General features: G+C 42.0%; 1 protein-coding gene and 1 long non-coding RNA gene across 2 annotated transcripts in view; one reads left to right on the top strand and one right to left on the bottom strand.

Annotated features, from left to right (window-relative positions):
* Window positions 1–15,148, bottom strand: part of LOC108878472 (E3 ubiquitin-protein ligase HERC2) — a 286,295-nt gene that overhangs the window by 8,564 nt on the left and 262,583 nt on the right. Inside the window, exons 9-12 of the mRNA XM_051075311.1 lie at window positions 9,962–9,999; window positions 4,655–4,775; window positions 1,861–1,973; window positions 1,133–1,181 (exon numbers count right to left, since the gene is read on the bottom strand). Of these exons, the coding sequence (XP_050931268.1) occupies window positions 1,133–1,181; window positions 1,861–1,973; window positions 4,655–4,775; window positions 9,962–9,999 (321 nt within the window). The remainder of the gene's footprint in view (window positions 1–1,132; window positions 1,182–1,860; window positions 1,974–4,654; window positions 4,776–9,961; window positions 10,000–15,148) is intronic.
* Window positions 10,332–13,840, top strand: LOC127143211 (uncharacterized). The gene is made up of 3 exons (XR_007814468.1): window positions 10,332–10,574; window positions 11,605–11,757; window positions 12,948–13,840. It is a non-coding gene; the product is annotated as an uncharacterized LOC127143211 (long non-coding RNA).

The following is a 15,148-nucleotide window of genomic DNA, read 5'->3' as shown; positions in this document are numbered from 1 at the left end:
CTTCCTTTTTTTGCTTGGAAACAACTTGCAGTTTTCTGCCTTTCAACTGACATCTGAAGTTTAAAGACCAGCTCCAGAGGAGTGTCAGTGAGGGAGGTGGGGCACCAAACTCCCCTCTGCCCCCCTAGAGAGTTAAGGAGATCACATTTTAACCCCCCCCACCAAACCCCACCCTGCCGCTCCTCTCCTCCATGCCTCAACACCAACATAAGAGGACAAGTGTGGGCTCTAAGCACCAGTGATCAAACACAAGCGGCTGCTGGGTGTGCTAGGCTCAGGACGGTTGGCCTAATAGGATTGGAAGCCCCCAGGTGAGCCAAAGGACACCTCCAATCAGCGTGATTAGCCAAAGGCTGAGCAGCATTTCTAGCTATAGCGCTGAGTGATGTACAGTACTAAAAGGATCACATGGGTTGTGGAGAATGCAAGCAAGTCATGGAGTGTGGTGCCATGTTTGACGGTGCATGTCAAAGTTTTGTGTGGGGTTGATGGAGTTTAAAGTTGCATGCAGTTTTAATGTGTCAGAATGATCTTGAGACTATGACTGTTTGCTAATCATTATTAAGTTCACAGAGGCGTATGATGTGCGGTGCTGTGGAATAATCTTGTCTTTCTGGCTACTTATAAAAACAGTGTATGTTGTATACAAGTATACACACAGCCTTAATGCAAGACTACACAGGCACATAAATGTAAGGATCACACTGTCACTCACACATACATAACACGCCCAGATACACACACACACATGCATGCACAGGCAGGCTTTTATAAACTCATCATATCAAAAAAACAATTACCAGAGACTGAGCTCATCACTGACTAAGCAAAAGCCATCCAGCGTGTAAAACACACAATATAATTAGCACACATCAAGCTGCTGGGTCCTACTGTGCATTAATGATGCTTCCCTCTGAAGTGAATTATGGTTTGATGAGTGAAAAGTGAGAGAGGAGGGGCTTTGAGGAGGAGCAAGACATAATTTGGAGAAGGGAAGAGAAGCCAGTGTGGAGGGGAAAGGGGAGACTAGGAAGTATTGGCCTGGTTTACCTTTGGTGACCCACTCTCACTACCCCCAGAACAATTAACCAGAGAGATATGAGCATTTAGGGATGGATGATAGGGTACTCACTTGTGGTGAGGGCAATCATATGCCAGGTACCACAGGCAACATCACACACCTGCAATAAAATGAAAACAGTTTTTAGATTTTAGAACAGGCTGAAATTTCAAAGCTTTCCCCAAGAGACACCTGCAAATGGAGTTTTTGTATTATGCTGAATTGAATGGAACTGTAATTAGAGAATAAATAACATATGACTTTGATGTAGTAAATAGCACAGTGATGAATCATTGCCAACTATAAACCAATAGGTTGTCAGTTAAGGAAAGAGAGACTCTTTGACTACATAGAAAGGGGATTTCTTACAAATTTGCAATGATTTTATTGGTTGTCTTTGTGCAAGATGATGCCAAGCAAGACTTGCTTGTTCTCCAGGAATGAAACTGCAAGATGTTAAAGTTTCAATTTCATGAGATTAAAAAAAAAATCTGGCACAATACACTTGTGGCTACACCCTGATCTGTGACATCTTCATCAGCTGAGAAAGGGTAAACACCTGCTGTGACATCATCGGTTGTGGTGTGATCAGGAGAGCTGTATTCTATAAACTTTAAACCCATTGAGAGCAGTGCAGAATCAGCTTTCAGGGCTATGTGATTCAGTGTGGACTTACCCTTTAAGAATTTATGCATATCCAGCTAAAACTCATATACTCAGAAAATCCTGAGGCTTTCATCTCCTTGAGACTTGAGGAGCCTGAAAACATAATTTGCGCAGTCTTTCTCACACGCACACACCTTTCTGCCTGCCAATGGAACAGGCTGGGGGGTCCGGACCCTTTTGAGGCCTGGATGATCACTGACCTGGGACACACAGGGGATCTGACCCCAGAGAAGCAGCTCTCCACCTGCTGTGGATATGAACAAAAGGGAGGAATGCTCAGAAATAAATGCAGTGTCACCTTGCACCATAGTTATCTTAACTATGAAAAGTAAATTGACCCATATGAGGATGTTGTTTTGGTATGATCTCCTCATATGCTTTCCACCATCACTCTTTTCCAGCTCCTGATTGTGGGTCCTTGATCATATTTACACGGGACTGTTGAAACAACATGCATACTTTGTGGTCACGCCGGAATAACACCGCTAAGTGCCAGAAGTGGTTCTCTGTCAGTTCAGCAGCCCCCAGGGCCAGGAGGAAACCAGACCCCAGTCTACCGCAGATTAGCTTACTCCTGAACCTTACAACTCTGATTTCCTCCAAATTCAAAAAGAAACACTGACCCCAATTAGGAACCGTTAAATGGAACTGAGAATTACATCCTGTCAGTTTGATTTAGTTTAGAAGAGGGAGTTGACGTACAACACTGTATTGAGACTGTAACCCCGCCCACACACACTCACCTTTCTTCATGCTGTGCTGAGCAGAGGGAGCACATTCTCAGCTGGTACTTATCAAAGACACACACACACACACACATACATACTGTATGTACTCGCATACAGCAAACACTCAAGCATCCACTCACTCATACTACCTCAGTCTGCCTATTTAAACCTGCCACTAATAAATTTATATTTACTGCCTGCATTGAGGACTTTTAAATTATGGCGTACAATAAACCTGGCACACACATCTCAAAAGCTCTTTCAGGGGATGTTAAAGCAATATAGTAAGCAATTTTCCAAAGTGGATTACAAATTTCACATCCAGGTTTTATTGCACATTACGATAACTTAACCACATCTAAATGTTCCGCATAAATGGGAAATATGTGCTGCTTAATATGCTATTTTTCATTTTTTAAGAAGCGCTTTGCAAACCCTGCCAAGCAAGGGAGCATGCTGGTTTGTGTGGTGGGGGAGTCAATAATCTTTATGAGGTGGATTTTAATTACAAGGAGATAACTGAGTATCCTCCTCACGGCAGGCCTCCATCAATCTCTATTCTGCATCAAGCGGTACGTAGCCTTGGTGTGCTTGCACACACGCATACACATACACACACACAAATATATGCACGCGCACACGCACACACACCGACACAGATACCCTTTCAGACATGATTGATCAATCAATCAGTAATGTATTATTTTCATCTCAGTGAAGCAAACCTTATAAAAGCATCTGAGGCAGGCGTTTCTAGATGTCGTTTTACCACACACCGCAGACACATGTGATTTACACTACTAACATGCATGTACATACACATACAGAGTGACAGGCACAGAAACACAGACACAGACATACACACTTGCACAGAGACGCTGGCAGGGTAATCCAGCTAAAAAAGGTTAAGGCTGATGTTTTCCCAAAGAACGACCGTCTGTGAAAGGTCAGATCAATCATGTGCTAAGCATGCCTCGTAAGCAATCCATAAAGAGCTTGTTTTAAATAATAACATTTTATAGATCACCTAAAGACATAACTGTACCACAGGCAAGCAGGGCTCTACTCTCCAAATAGTCTTCACCGCGCCAAGAATTCAAATGGGACCAAACTTAATATGTTCACTGCAGTTCATTTAATGAACCAGTGGCATTTCCAGCAAAACTACGCACACAGTGCCAGCAGACGTCTCTGTTCAACAATAGGCAATTCTTTTAACGGAATATTGCAGTGCAGCAGTATGCTGCAAATGTGCCCTGGTCTTGAAACAAGTACAATGCCTTTTCTCTTTAAGTGGCTGATGTTACATTTGTAGTGTAACCACTTTAATTCCATCTGTCTGGCAGAAGGCAAGCAGCAATTGAAGGAGAAGAGGTTGGTTGACACTTTGTAATGGTGTAAATGTATTAGAACTAGTTTCGTAGCGGTTCAATTGCTCCCTAGAGCAGAGGGGAGATGAATCCGATTGCTGAAAATCATACAAGTTAGAGACTTAAGACAGAGAAAGGTAAAAAAGCGACTATCTGTAACTACCCGTTTTTAAAGTTTGTCAGCAAAGAGGGCTCTGAGTTTGGCTTTTTAGGAATTACAGAGAAGACAGCCAGGCTGGTGGAAAAGCTGATGTAAAGAGAAGGTGTTTCCTTATCTCCCAGTCCTATTAATAACAAAGTAGCTACAGGGACAGACATATCTTAGCAGGGTAGTTCAGGGGATATCTGGTTGAACAACAAATCAATTCATTATGTACTTCATCTAACACATAACACTGGAACGGGTTTCAGTATTCCACAGTTTTGCTTGGTTTAAGAGATATTGAGAGCTAATGAGGTTGAATTTGTGCTCCGAGTGATGTCATTTGAGGACACTGAATCCTTGTTGTGTTAATTAAAACTCAATGAAATGATGTAGATGAAAAATTTGCATGGCTCAAAGCCACAGTGAGGGATACTGCTGGGAAAATAAGGGTTTCAAGTTAATAAGTTGTTTTATATATTATGTAGAGTGAATACAACTTTTAAGGATTTTGAAAAAAAAAAAATCTAAATGAAAGACATCTACAGCGACAATTAGCTGTTTGGAGATTTGAGTTAAGCTGTGTTATTTAATTGTGCTGAGCGCTTTTAGGCCAAAATGATTAAGTTGTGAGAAAGAAGAAACTGGTCTCCATGGGTTACCGAAGCAAGTTGGATGCTTGGCTCACCTGTGACAGCTGCACTGTAGCTGTCCCCTGCTTTTATCTGTGTGACTTTGGCTAGCTGAGAATAGTTGAGAAGACAAGGAGTAGAGATGTGAATCCTGTCCTCACCAAGTCCAAGCTGTCCCTGCAAGCAAAATAATGATACAGTGTCAGTCACAGTATTAAATAAAAGTTTAATCCCAATGATTCCATTGCTCGTAGACAGAATAGTTAAATACAGACACATGCCAAAGTGGCATTTCAATTTTGGGGAAAGAACAATTTTCCCGTTTAGTGTGTCATCCTAATTCATGTTGCCCTGCCATCCCAGAATGTAACATGGTTATTAGCTTTGTCAAAGAGGACTTGTATACCATCTCTGGAGTATCATAATTTAAATGCATCTCTGTAAAGCCCTGTTATAATATCAGCTGCGTGGAGTTATATATGACACAGGGAACTAGCAATTCACCTTGGCTCAAATAGCTGTCAGTGAGGAGGAAATACTGTTAAAAAAGGCACACAGCATATTTCTTTCACCACACGTTTTATGTTTCATTTACCATCATGTACAACAGCCTGGCAGTGCAATCCCTCATCGGTGAGTGGCTCCGTGTAAAAACTCTATTCAAACACAAAGACTTAATAACCATAGCATCTCGTGTGGCACAAAAGAATGCATTGTCCTCAATTTACATCTCTTTCTCTGTGTTATAAATGGTGAGGGGTTTTCAATTTGACTTCTCTCAGCTGCCCTGCTCCTCTCTTTCCTGCTCGCTCCTGCAGAGACAAAGAGATTTCTGCACTGTGCTCATGTGCACGTCAGCATGCCCTGGCATATGTTTGAAAGTGAGCACAATATGTGTGGGTTTACATTTTCACTGTGTGTGTGCGCCATGCAGTAATCTGGGTCTTTAATTGCTTATTCGAATGTGCGCTACTGTGAGGATTTGTAGACGCGCTGCAGCATATGTTCCTGCTGTGAGTGTGTGTGTTTCTGCGTATTTATAGGTGTGAGGGTATGTGCTTCCATCAGAGTGTGTGAGTGTAAGTTCACTTGGATTTCGGTACAGTAAGTGAGCAGATGTGTCCATACCTGAGTTTGTGCGTCTGCATGTGTTTATACTTGTATATGTGTATTTTTGTGTGTGTCTGAGTGAATGAGCACTGTCAGGTGCTGCTCCATGCTGTGCCAGCTGCATCTGGAGCCATCTGTGTTGGGGCTCAGTGGGAGGGGAGCGGATGACTTTAATGTACTTGAACCCCAGACAGACCTTTCCCAGACAGTTGTCAGTATGAAACCATGACAACTGGGCCCAGTCAAGCTGAACCGGCTGATCTGGGTGGTGAGCAGGAGACAGACGCTTTGGTTACACTGTAACCCCCGGTCAGACTCACTGGGGAATCTCTGGCAGTCAGAGACACACAAACACTGGAATCTGTTTGTTCCAATGATAGAATAGTAGTGTCTTATATCAGAGGCTATTCTCACCTTTTCTTACCCGTCAGGGTTCTGCCGCCTTTTTTTCTACAATGTAATTCAGGCTTACTTTTTTCTTTTACTTTTTGTGTGCCTCCAAGTTTGAGTGTATCCAAACACACAATATGATCAATTTCTTCATTTGAACTCAAGCATTTTGACTACAAAGATTAACCAGAGGACACTGAGTTTTTTTTCTCTCACAAAACTTGTTTCTGATCTGTGGTTTTGCATTTTTGAAGGCAGCACACCAGAAGAAAAAACTTTTAGGCCAGTGTTCAAATTAAGACCCTGCTTTAACATGAGCAGGACATGATGAAATGTATTTTTGGATTAATGAGTAAGGATGGGGAAAAAGAGAGATATGGGTCGATGAGGGATAACAACTTGTTCTGATACTTTATATTATAATATATTTTATTTCAGTGGCTCTTGCTTAATCTTACTTTAAAACATATACTACTATGTGTTCTGCCGGTGTTTACATTCAGAAATTTTTAGTGAAGACTAGGACTAGCTTTTTAGGACTAGTTTAGACTTGGCCTTGATTGTCAGGATTTATTTGTCAATCCCCTCTGTCACCCTCTTATTGTTAAATTAATTATCACGTAATAAAAAGCAGAGGGATATCCATTCAAAATGACAACTGCACTCAACACTTCACCCACAAAACTAAGAACAACACAGTGCATCAACATACAATCCTCTACCACAAAGAACACAGAGGCCTAGTAATGATCTTGCAGCAACAATATGATTAGTGAAGCACAAAATCAATTAATGCAGCAGTAGAATCAATAGGTGTCTCTCAGCATATATGTCCTGGAGTTAATTAATAAACAAAAAGGACATTAAGCAGCAGAGCATCAGACTGTGGCAACGACTGTCATCAGTCACCACGTGTGTACTGATAGCATCAGCAGGAAGGAAAAGGGAAAACATAGACAGATATAAATGTGAGCATGGCGACATACCAAACACACCCACAAGCAAAGATGCTTACACTATGTACACATGCATTTGAGAGAATGAGCATGCATAGACACACACTAATATACAAACACACTTATGCATGTGCCCTTACACAAGTACACCATTTTTTAAATTTCCTCTTTTTTTTTCTTGTACTCTTCTTTCACACAGAGGAGGACCTGTGGATCCACAGTATCAATAACGCTCATTTTACTCTACTGCTGCAGCCCAGACCATATTAGCATCAATTTGGAACAGGCCCAGGGTTCGATGAGGCCTGAACTGTGTTGGAACCAGGCCCGGGGCTTCCACCGCCATCAGGCCGGCTCCTTTATTATTTACCATGCCTGATGAGTCACCCTCATCATTACATTACAGACAGTATTGCAATTGACAGGCCAAATAGCCACACTGATCCGAAGCCATACTTCAGACATACATAAACACACGGTACAAGCTATTGCAAAATTTCACCAGTCTGAAAAACAACAACACTGAGCAAAAAAAGGAGGTGTTTGTGCTTTGGCTTCATGTAATCTGTTCTTGTTATTCTGATCTGGTTGCATGTCATGCATGCTATTATTATTAGTGGTTTCAGATGCATATGTTTGGGTCAGATCTTCATTTTCCCTGATGTGCTGCATTCACACTGCACTCACTGTCCTCAGTGTTTTCCTAAGAACCAAATAATTTTTCCTGTTAGATTTTTGTTATGTACTTGCAATTCATTGGTAATGCAGATATACTGTAATCTGCAGGTCATCTCTGTATGAACAATGTCTGCTTTGTATGAAAGAACAGTTTTCGCCCTCTCTGTCTACCTCATTATTTAGGCTCTTTAGAATTTGTTTTTGCAGTCTATTAGATGTTGCGTCAATTTCGGTCTCTGGCCGCTTGAACTCTCTGTCACAACTTTAGCAGACAGTTCACCCTGTTATCACACAGCTGACATTAGGAATTGAGACATGACTCTAGACTGTAGATGTATTTGTCTGTATTGAGTTTATTACATCCATTACACTGGCTCACTGGTTAATTCAATAATCCATAATGTTTTAATTATTTAGATATTGACATGTTACATTTTAAGAGTAAATGTAAAAGCCATGGTTTACAAAACATCTGATATACCACTTTTAACTCTCCTGCTTGCTTTGACACTTATTTGCTACCTGTTATGCTGTTACCATATTGATTCCGACTGTGGCGCGTGCGCTCTGACATCATTCAAATTCCTTCTCACCTCAATCATGTGATACAGCGCAGGTCGTCCGTCTTTTAGTCTCAATAGGAGGAAAACAATGAGATTTCTATCTGTAATACTATTACCAGCCGTAATAGGGTTAGAGCTGCCTGGGTTTACCTTGGTAAGGCAGCAGAGAACTTTATTAGGTTTAAGACCTTTTGCTTTTCTACTGCTACTGATACATAAGAGCCTTAAAGCCCTAGAGAGAGGAAGGTATCAGCTTAGTAAAAAAAAAAAAAAAAAAAAAAAAAAAAAGTTCAAGATGGCCCCTCATCTCACTTCTTCTCCAGCGACAAACAAAGTGTTATCTTTCAGGAGGTGGAACCTTTCTTATTTTTTTACATGTTGACGGGAGTAGTTTCGGTGTGGCACTGTGAGGCTGATTACAGGGGGAGTCTTAATCAGGTGGTGCAGTCTGCTCGGGGCCCCTGGGGCCGAGAGTGTGCTACATCCTGTCAGACTGCACAGAGAAACAATCAATCATCAGAACGGCTCCAAGACAGAGGAGAGAGAGAGGGCAGGAAGATAGGAGAGATGGAGGAAGAGTAAGAAAAAAAAATGGGAAAAGAAGGGTAGGACTGGAACAGAACAAGGATGGAGGAGGACTGAGGGAGGAGAAGAGATAGGAGAAAGAGGAGAGAGAAAGAACATGATGAGGGGAGAGAGAAAATAGACGGTGCCCTTGGAGAGACTAACTTAGAGTTATATAGACACGAGGACGCTTATGAAAATCCAATGAGTCTAGTTAGACTAGAAGCCACCCTGCAAAACAAGAGTGCAGTGTGGAAGCCAAGGCCACGTCACAGCTCATAACAGCTGATGTCTAACATTTTCATTGCTCCCCCCTGTCTCTCTCTAACCTTCACCTGCATGTTTGTTTCACTGTCCTGGCAAAGCGTCATCCTCGCTGTCACGTTGTAAAAGTGATCACATTTTGGCCGTGGTTTCAAATGACCTTACAGATAAACACCAAAGCCGGGAGGAAAAAAGAATCAGAGAGAGAGGGGAACAGAGGGATTGAGGTGGGCCTAGGTTTTACACTCTCTGGGCTCTGTCTGAGGGCTGTGTAATGATGCGGCTCTTTAAAGAACGTCTTAAATGAAAGGCCAGAACAATCCTCAGTGACAGGTGGGATTCTTTATCTGAGAGGAGGAGAGACAGGACAGGGCCAACAAACACACACACACACACACACACGCCTCACATGCACACTCTTTTGACTATGCATGTTCAAAGGGGGCATGCACATGCATAAACTACAGTAGATTCCACAAAGAGGATTTCCTGCTCTGTCCATGTGAAGCACAGGAGTTGAAATGGACAAACAGCAGATCCCATAAAAGTGATTTATAGAATTTAAAAAGATGTGCGTTCTTGGCACACCATGAAGTATAATAAGTGCTTGAAGGGAGGGCTCGGACACAGATCCCCTCAAAACCTTTTAATCTCTACTGTGGAGGGGAAAAAAAATCTCCCCAAAATGTTTAAAAAATGGAAGAGGTTGGTGTGTGTGTGTGTGTGTGTGTGAGAGAGAGAGAGGGAGTTTGTATGATATGAAAAAAGCCTGGAGTCCAGTGTTGTTCTTATTCTGCCTCTCCTGGCAGGGCCAAAAGTGGAAAAATGTTTGGCTCACCTCTTGCCCCATCCCCCAGGAGAAGACATTCCCACCATCTGAAAAAAGAAAGACAGAAAGAGAGAGAGAAGAGGAGAGAGCACAAAGTAAACCAACAGTCCGCAAACAATTCAAGCGAGGCAAAAAATAGAATCCTGGGGTTAAAATAGAAAAGAAGAAGAAAAAAACAAAAGCGGAGGGAGAGAAGGGAAATGCGCAGCTGACAAAAGTGGCTCAAGCATCATACATCAAGCACTTGTTACCTCTCCCGGTGCTTGTGATTGCACATGACTGCAAACAAGTCAGTGATAAAAATCTGAAGAAAGATGAGACCGATCGGGCTGGCTTTAAAGATCATCAATCACGGCCCTGTAAGCTCAGATATTATTAGTTCAAGTAAAGCTGCACTCTTCCATTTTATGGACATCATAAAAGACTTTCGGGAGGGGGTGGTGGTGGAGTGGAGGAGATCCCCCAGTGTTTTAACTAGGACCGGGATGGATGTGTTTGGAAAAGCAGACCGGATGGATGGACAGCTCTAATGTAGTAACGCTAACTGAATCACTCACACTGCACCAGGCTCCCCAGGGGAAGGAATGTGGGATGGGAGTGTAAGGCCCCACTTACAATATGTGTAAGTAAAAGTGTATGGTGAAAAGCGCTGTGCATGCTTGTGCCATGTGATATATGTGTAAGTGTGTGCATGTATGACCTCTTAGAAGTTTGGTGACAGCATGCAGGGACCTCGGGGCTCATTAATAAACCGCAGTAACAGTGACATCGTGTGTGCATTTACAAGTGCATGGTATAAATGGAGAGTGAAGTGATTATATGTACATGCACAGCCATTTCGGCGCAGTCGGTTGGACAAGTAGGCAGGGCACATCCCTTGGTACAGTGGGTGTTGAGTTTAGAGATCGCAATCAATCACAAATGAGACCCAAGTTAAAATAAAACAGATTCAAGATGGCGATAACAGGTGCACACACTGTGCTCTGTTTCACTGTCAAAATGTGACACTTTTATTAATCTCCTGACTGGTGCTTGTTTTACAGTGAGGAGTGTCATAACTTGCGTGATGACTAATGACAGTTATATCCATGTGGTCCTGGTTTAGTTGGTGAAAATATTCACACCCTCAAAATACATTTTTAAAAATCACACTTAAAATATATACTCTATTTTCCCAAAGTAGAGTTAATATATTGCTACTAGACACATCTTCTATATTAGTTGCATTCTTTTTATTGCTCAGAGATTATATTTCTGAATCTCGTCAATTTTTTAGGGCAATTAATTAACACATCAATGTAACCTCTATTATAGGATGGGATTTGAATATTACTTGATGGTTTATCCTGTGTGTGTGCACCAACACCTGTTGACACACTGACACCTGTTGTCTAATCATTTTTCCAAAATGATGTGCATCATTTACATTACATTACATGCAATAATATAAGAAGTTTAAAAATACCATAATCTGTGGTATGAAAAAAAAAAAAAACACATGTAGGATTTCCTGTGGTCATATTAATTAATACCTTCTACTAAAATATTTGTCAGTCCATACCACTGCTCCCTGGGCAATGTCTCTGTTTTGTATTTGACTTATTCCTCACAACTTTTTTTCCTTTCTCTCTCTCTCTCTCTCTGCCTGCCAGTGAGGACATAAAGGCTAGTGTGAAGTCCATCACATCCTGGTGAATAGCTGCCCTTTGTGCCTCAGAACTTAATTCACAGCCTGAAAGGACCCCAGCCCTGCCATAGCACCTCTGTGTGCTGCCTGATTTAAAAGAGTCTGCATGTCCACCGAGGTCTGCCTGAAAGCTCTCTGTTGCGTTAAACATACCAGGTTTAGTCAAGTTTCTGATTCAAAAATCAGAGGGCAGATCAGTATGGAAACAGTATTTTCTTGTACTTAGTTGTGAATATAAGCAATTCTGGTACCACCACTGCTCTTGCGGTCACTAACGTCTGCATTGTTGTCAAGGAAACCTTGCTGTTTTTTATGGTTGTCTTGACCTTAATTCAGTATATAGACCCCCTCACCCCTCCGTGCATTTCTATTTTAACATACCCAAAGCAACATGTTGTTACAGCCAACTCATAGTAACAATGTCACCTGGAAGTTGTGCAGTAAGTAATAATTTGTATAACCATTTCAAGCAGCACAACTTTTTTTTTCCTACTTTGGCATTTGTGAAAATGGATGGTTGCAGAGGGCATCAATAACACACCGACCTCTCTCCCTGTCTTTCTCTCTCCTCCCTCGGAGACTTTCGCCAGGCTTGTTAGGCCTGACACTGGCACCCTAGTGAACAAAAGGACTGCACGGCTTAGGGCTGCCCTGGAATGTCAGCGGGTTCACATTTCACATGCAGATGCGTGACCCCAGAGCCCTTTAGTGGGAAGGTGCGCTTTAACCTCGCAGAGAAGCAGAAGGAGGGGGAGAAAAGGGGGGTAAGGGGCACCTTAAGGGGAATCTGGGATGGGGGAAGGGGTAAAAAAAAAAGAATGTCTGAGTTTGCACTGCTAGTATCTGCTCTTACAATGTTATATGTCTCTCCCTGTGCCTACCCTCTCTCTTTCCCAAAACACTGCTGCACACTGTTAAACTCAGCTGATATACCTTATAGAATATTATAATTGTCGATATTCTGAAAACTTGTCAGAGCCATCTCCTTTATGTGTGATCTGTGACGCGCCCCCTCTCTTCCCCCTACTTCGGAACACATGAAAGCATTAACTTTTAAAGTGCATACTTAAGATTTCTCCCCAAATAATTGAAAAAGCACAATGGGAGGGGTTATGTAAGGCAAAAGTACTGTGAGCTCCGCAAAAGAAACCAAAGCTACTGTCATCTGCTCTCTGTAGGCCCAGCCAGGCACAGTTTCAACTCAAGGGCTTCACACTTCTATAACTTGTTCTCCTTCCCTCGCTGCTCTCCTTATCCTAACTCTCTCTATACCCGTTTGCCTCTCCCTCTCTCCTTTGCTCTCGATAGTGAAAACTTCAAAGACGACAAGATCTTCTGCAAAAGCACGAAAAACTTCAAGCACGTTTGTTTGTTTTGACCCCGAAGCCCCTTGCTGCAACCCTCTACCTCCAACTTGCAAGTCCTGCAAAATACATGAGGAAGAGAGACCAAATCCAGAGCTGTTTTTTTTTTCTCGCCTGCCTGCAACCGTCATTCTTCCATGTGTTACTGTTGTGTAACTTTTGTAGAAAGCAACTCTGGCATATGGCACTGAATCTACTACAATGACCTCGCAAAACTGATGACAAAGTACAAAGTACTAAAGTTTCTTGGGAGGCAGAGAAGTATGAAGTTTTCAAATACATTTTATATATTTCACTAAGAAAATGAAAATCAATACCACACAAACGCACACGCACACACACACACACACACACACACAGTGTGAATACACGCAGACATTTATGTTTCCACACTGACTCATCTAGCTTGGCCTCTGTAGGTGTCTGGGTTGAGGATTGGAGTTATGATTTCTTTTAGGGAAGTACAAAAGGGCCCCATCTATCAGTAGGTTGCTGCCTCCAGCCAGGCCCGGATCTGTCATAAGAAGGAAATAGAGACGATAAAACCTTATAAAAAAAATACAACACAGTGCAAACTATGAAGCTAAAAGTTACCTAAGATGACTATAAAGCAAAATCAAAAGAGACCACTCAAGTTCATTGTATTCTCTCATCATATTGCAGAGCAATTATGCTTGGATAACAACAGTATGGTTGGCTTGAGATGTAAATTGACATGATTTCTGCTACTGTATTTGACTGTAACATAAGGAATCACATCACTTATTATACCCTGAGCTTTGACTGAGAAAAGTATTTGTGTTCAATGCAACAATGGTGTTTAAAAAACAAAACAACCCCCCCAATAAAACTGTTCTTTAAAACTGCATTTATTACCTTGTTAACCTGTCTTCAAAACATCATCACTATCACCTTCAAGATTACTGTCAATTTCAGTGTTTGTCTGAGAATCTGTTCGGCAAAGAGATTAATCTATACTCATGTCAGAGTGCTTGATTGTTTATTTGTGTAGTCTAAACTGTGTGTGTGTGTGTGTGTGCTCCGTGTGTATGTGTGTGCTCTGTGTTTAGCAGCTCTGCCCTCTAATAGTTGAGACATCTATAGCATCCACAGCAAGGCCAGGGGAGCAAGGGAGCAATCCATAGGCCTGCGTAGCCATGGCAACTAAACAAGGAATAGGCTAGATGTCAGGCGAGCATGGCTAAATTACCCATTAGAGAAAGCAGGAAGGGGAGAGAGGGAATACTGGTCAGGGCACAAGAGGCTAATGGGGAGATAAGATGGCCAACATATAGACTACACACAGACACACACAGGCACACACATACTTATATAAATACACACATGATGGGAAAACAGACAGGGGGTGTCACATAAAGGTGCTGGTGCAAACCCATAATGAAATAGGAAAATACAATTAAATGTGCACAGACTCTCACAAATAAGCACACACAAACACTACATGCACATGTATTAATGCACTTATAAACATATGCTGATATGCACATATAGGCAGTTACATGAGTGCAAACAAATGCAAAAACACACGGTCACACACATGCATCCACACATATACAAGCATACAAAGGGAAGACAAAATGGTTTTAATAAAGACGCCCTCTTGGAGAGGTTGCTCGTGAATGTGAGGGAGATGTATTTATAGGAATCCTCCTGTGAGATCCTCTCTGCTCAGCCTCACATTTGTGCATGAGATAGAGATAGAACGATAGAACGATAGAGAGAGAGAGAGAGAGAGAGAGAGAGTGAGAGAGAGAGAGAATTCTCCATCCTAATCCTTGATGCATGGGGTACTCCTTGAGTCTATACTAATGAATAAAAGAATAAAGAATGAATCAGTGTAAGTATCTAAACCATTGCAGGTGTGAAAAGGTAAAACGGGTGTTGGCCTGATGGTTTATTCCTGCTGCGCACAGACATGCATGCACACACACACATTTATAAGTATTCAAACAAGCTCAAATACTCACACTGTGAACAACATAATCTACACACACACACACACAACCCCTCCACACAGAGTCAGGCAGGCAGGCTCCTCCTGACTTTAATGCTGCACATTCATTTGCATGCGCCATAATTAGCGTCAGGCACACAGAGGCTGGTCCTGGGGGAGCTCTGTGATAA

This window comes from Lates calcarifer, linkage group LG13 (assembly GCF_001640805.2).
Source record: "Lates calcarifer isolate ASB-BC8 linkage group LG13, TLL_Latcal_v3, whole genome shotgun sequence".
NCBI lineage: Eukaryota > Metazoa > Chordata > Actinopteri > Centropomidae > Lates > Lates calcarifer.
This window is presented reverse-complemented; position numbering and strand designations above follow the sequence as displayed.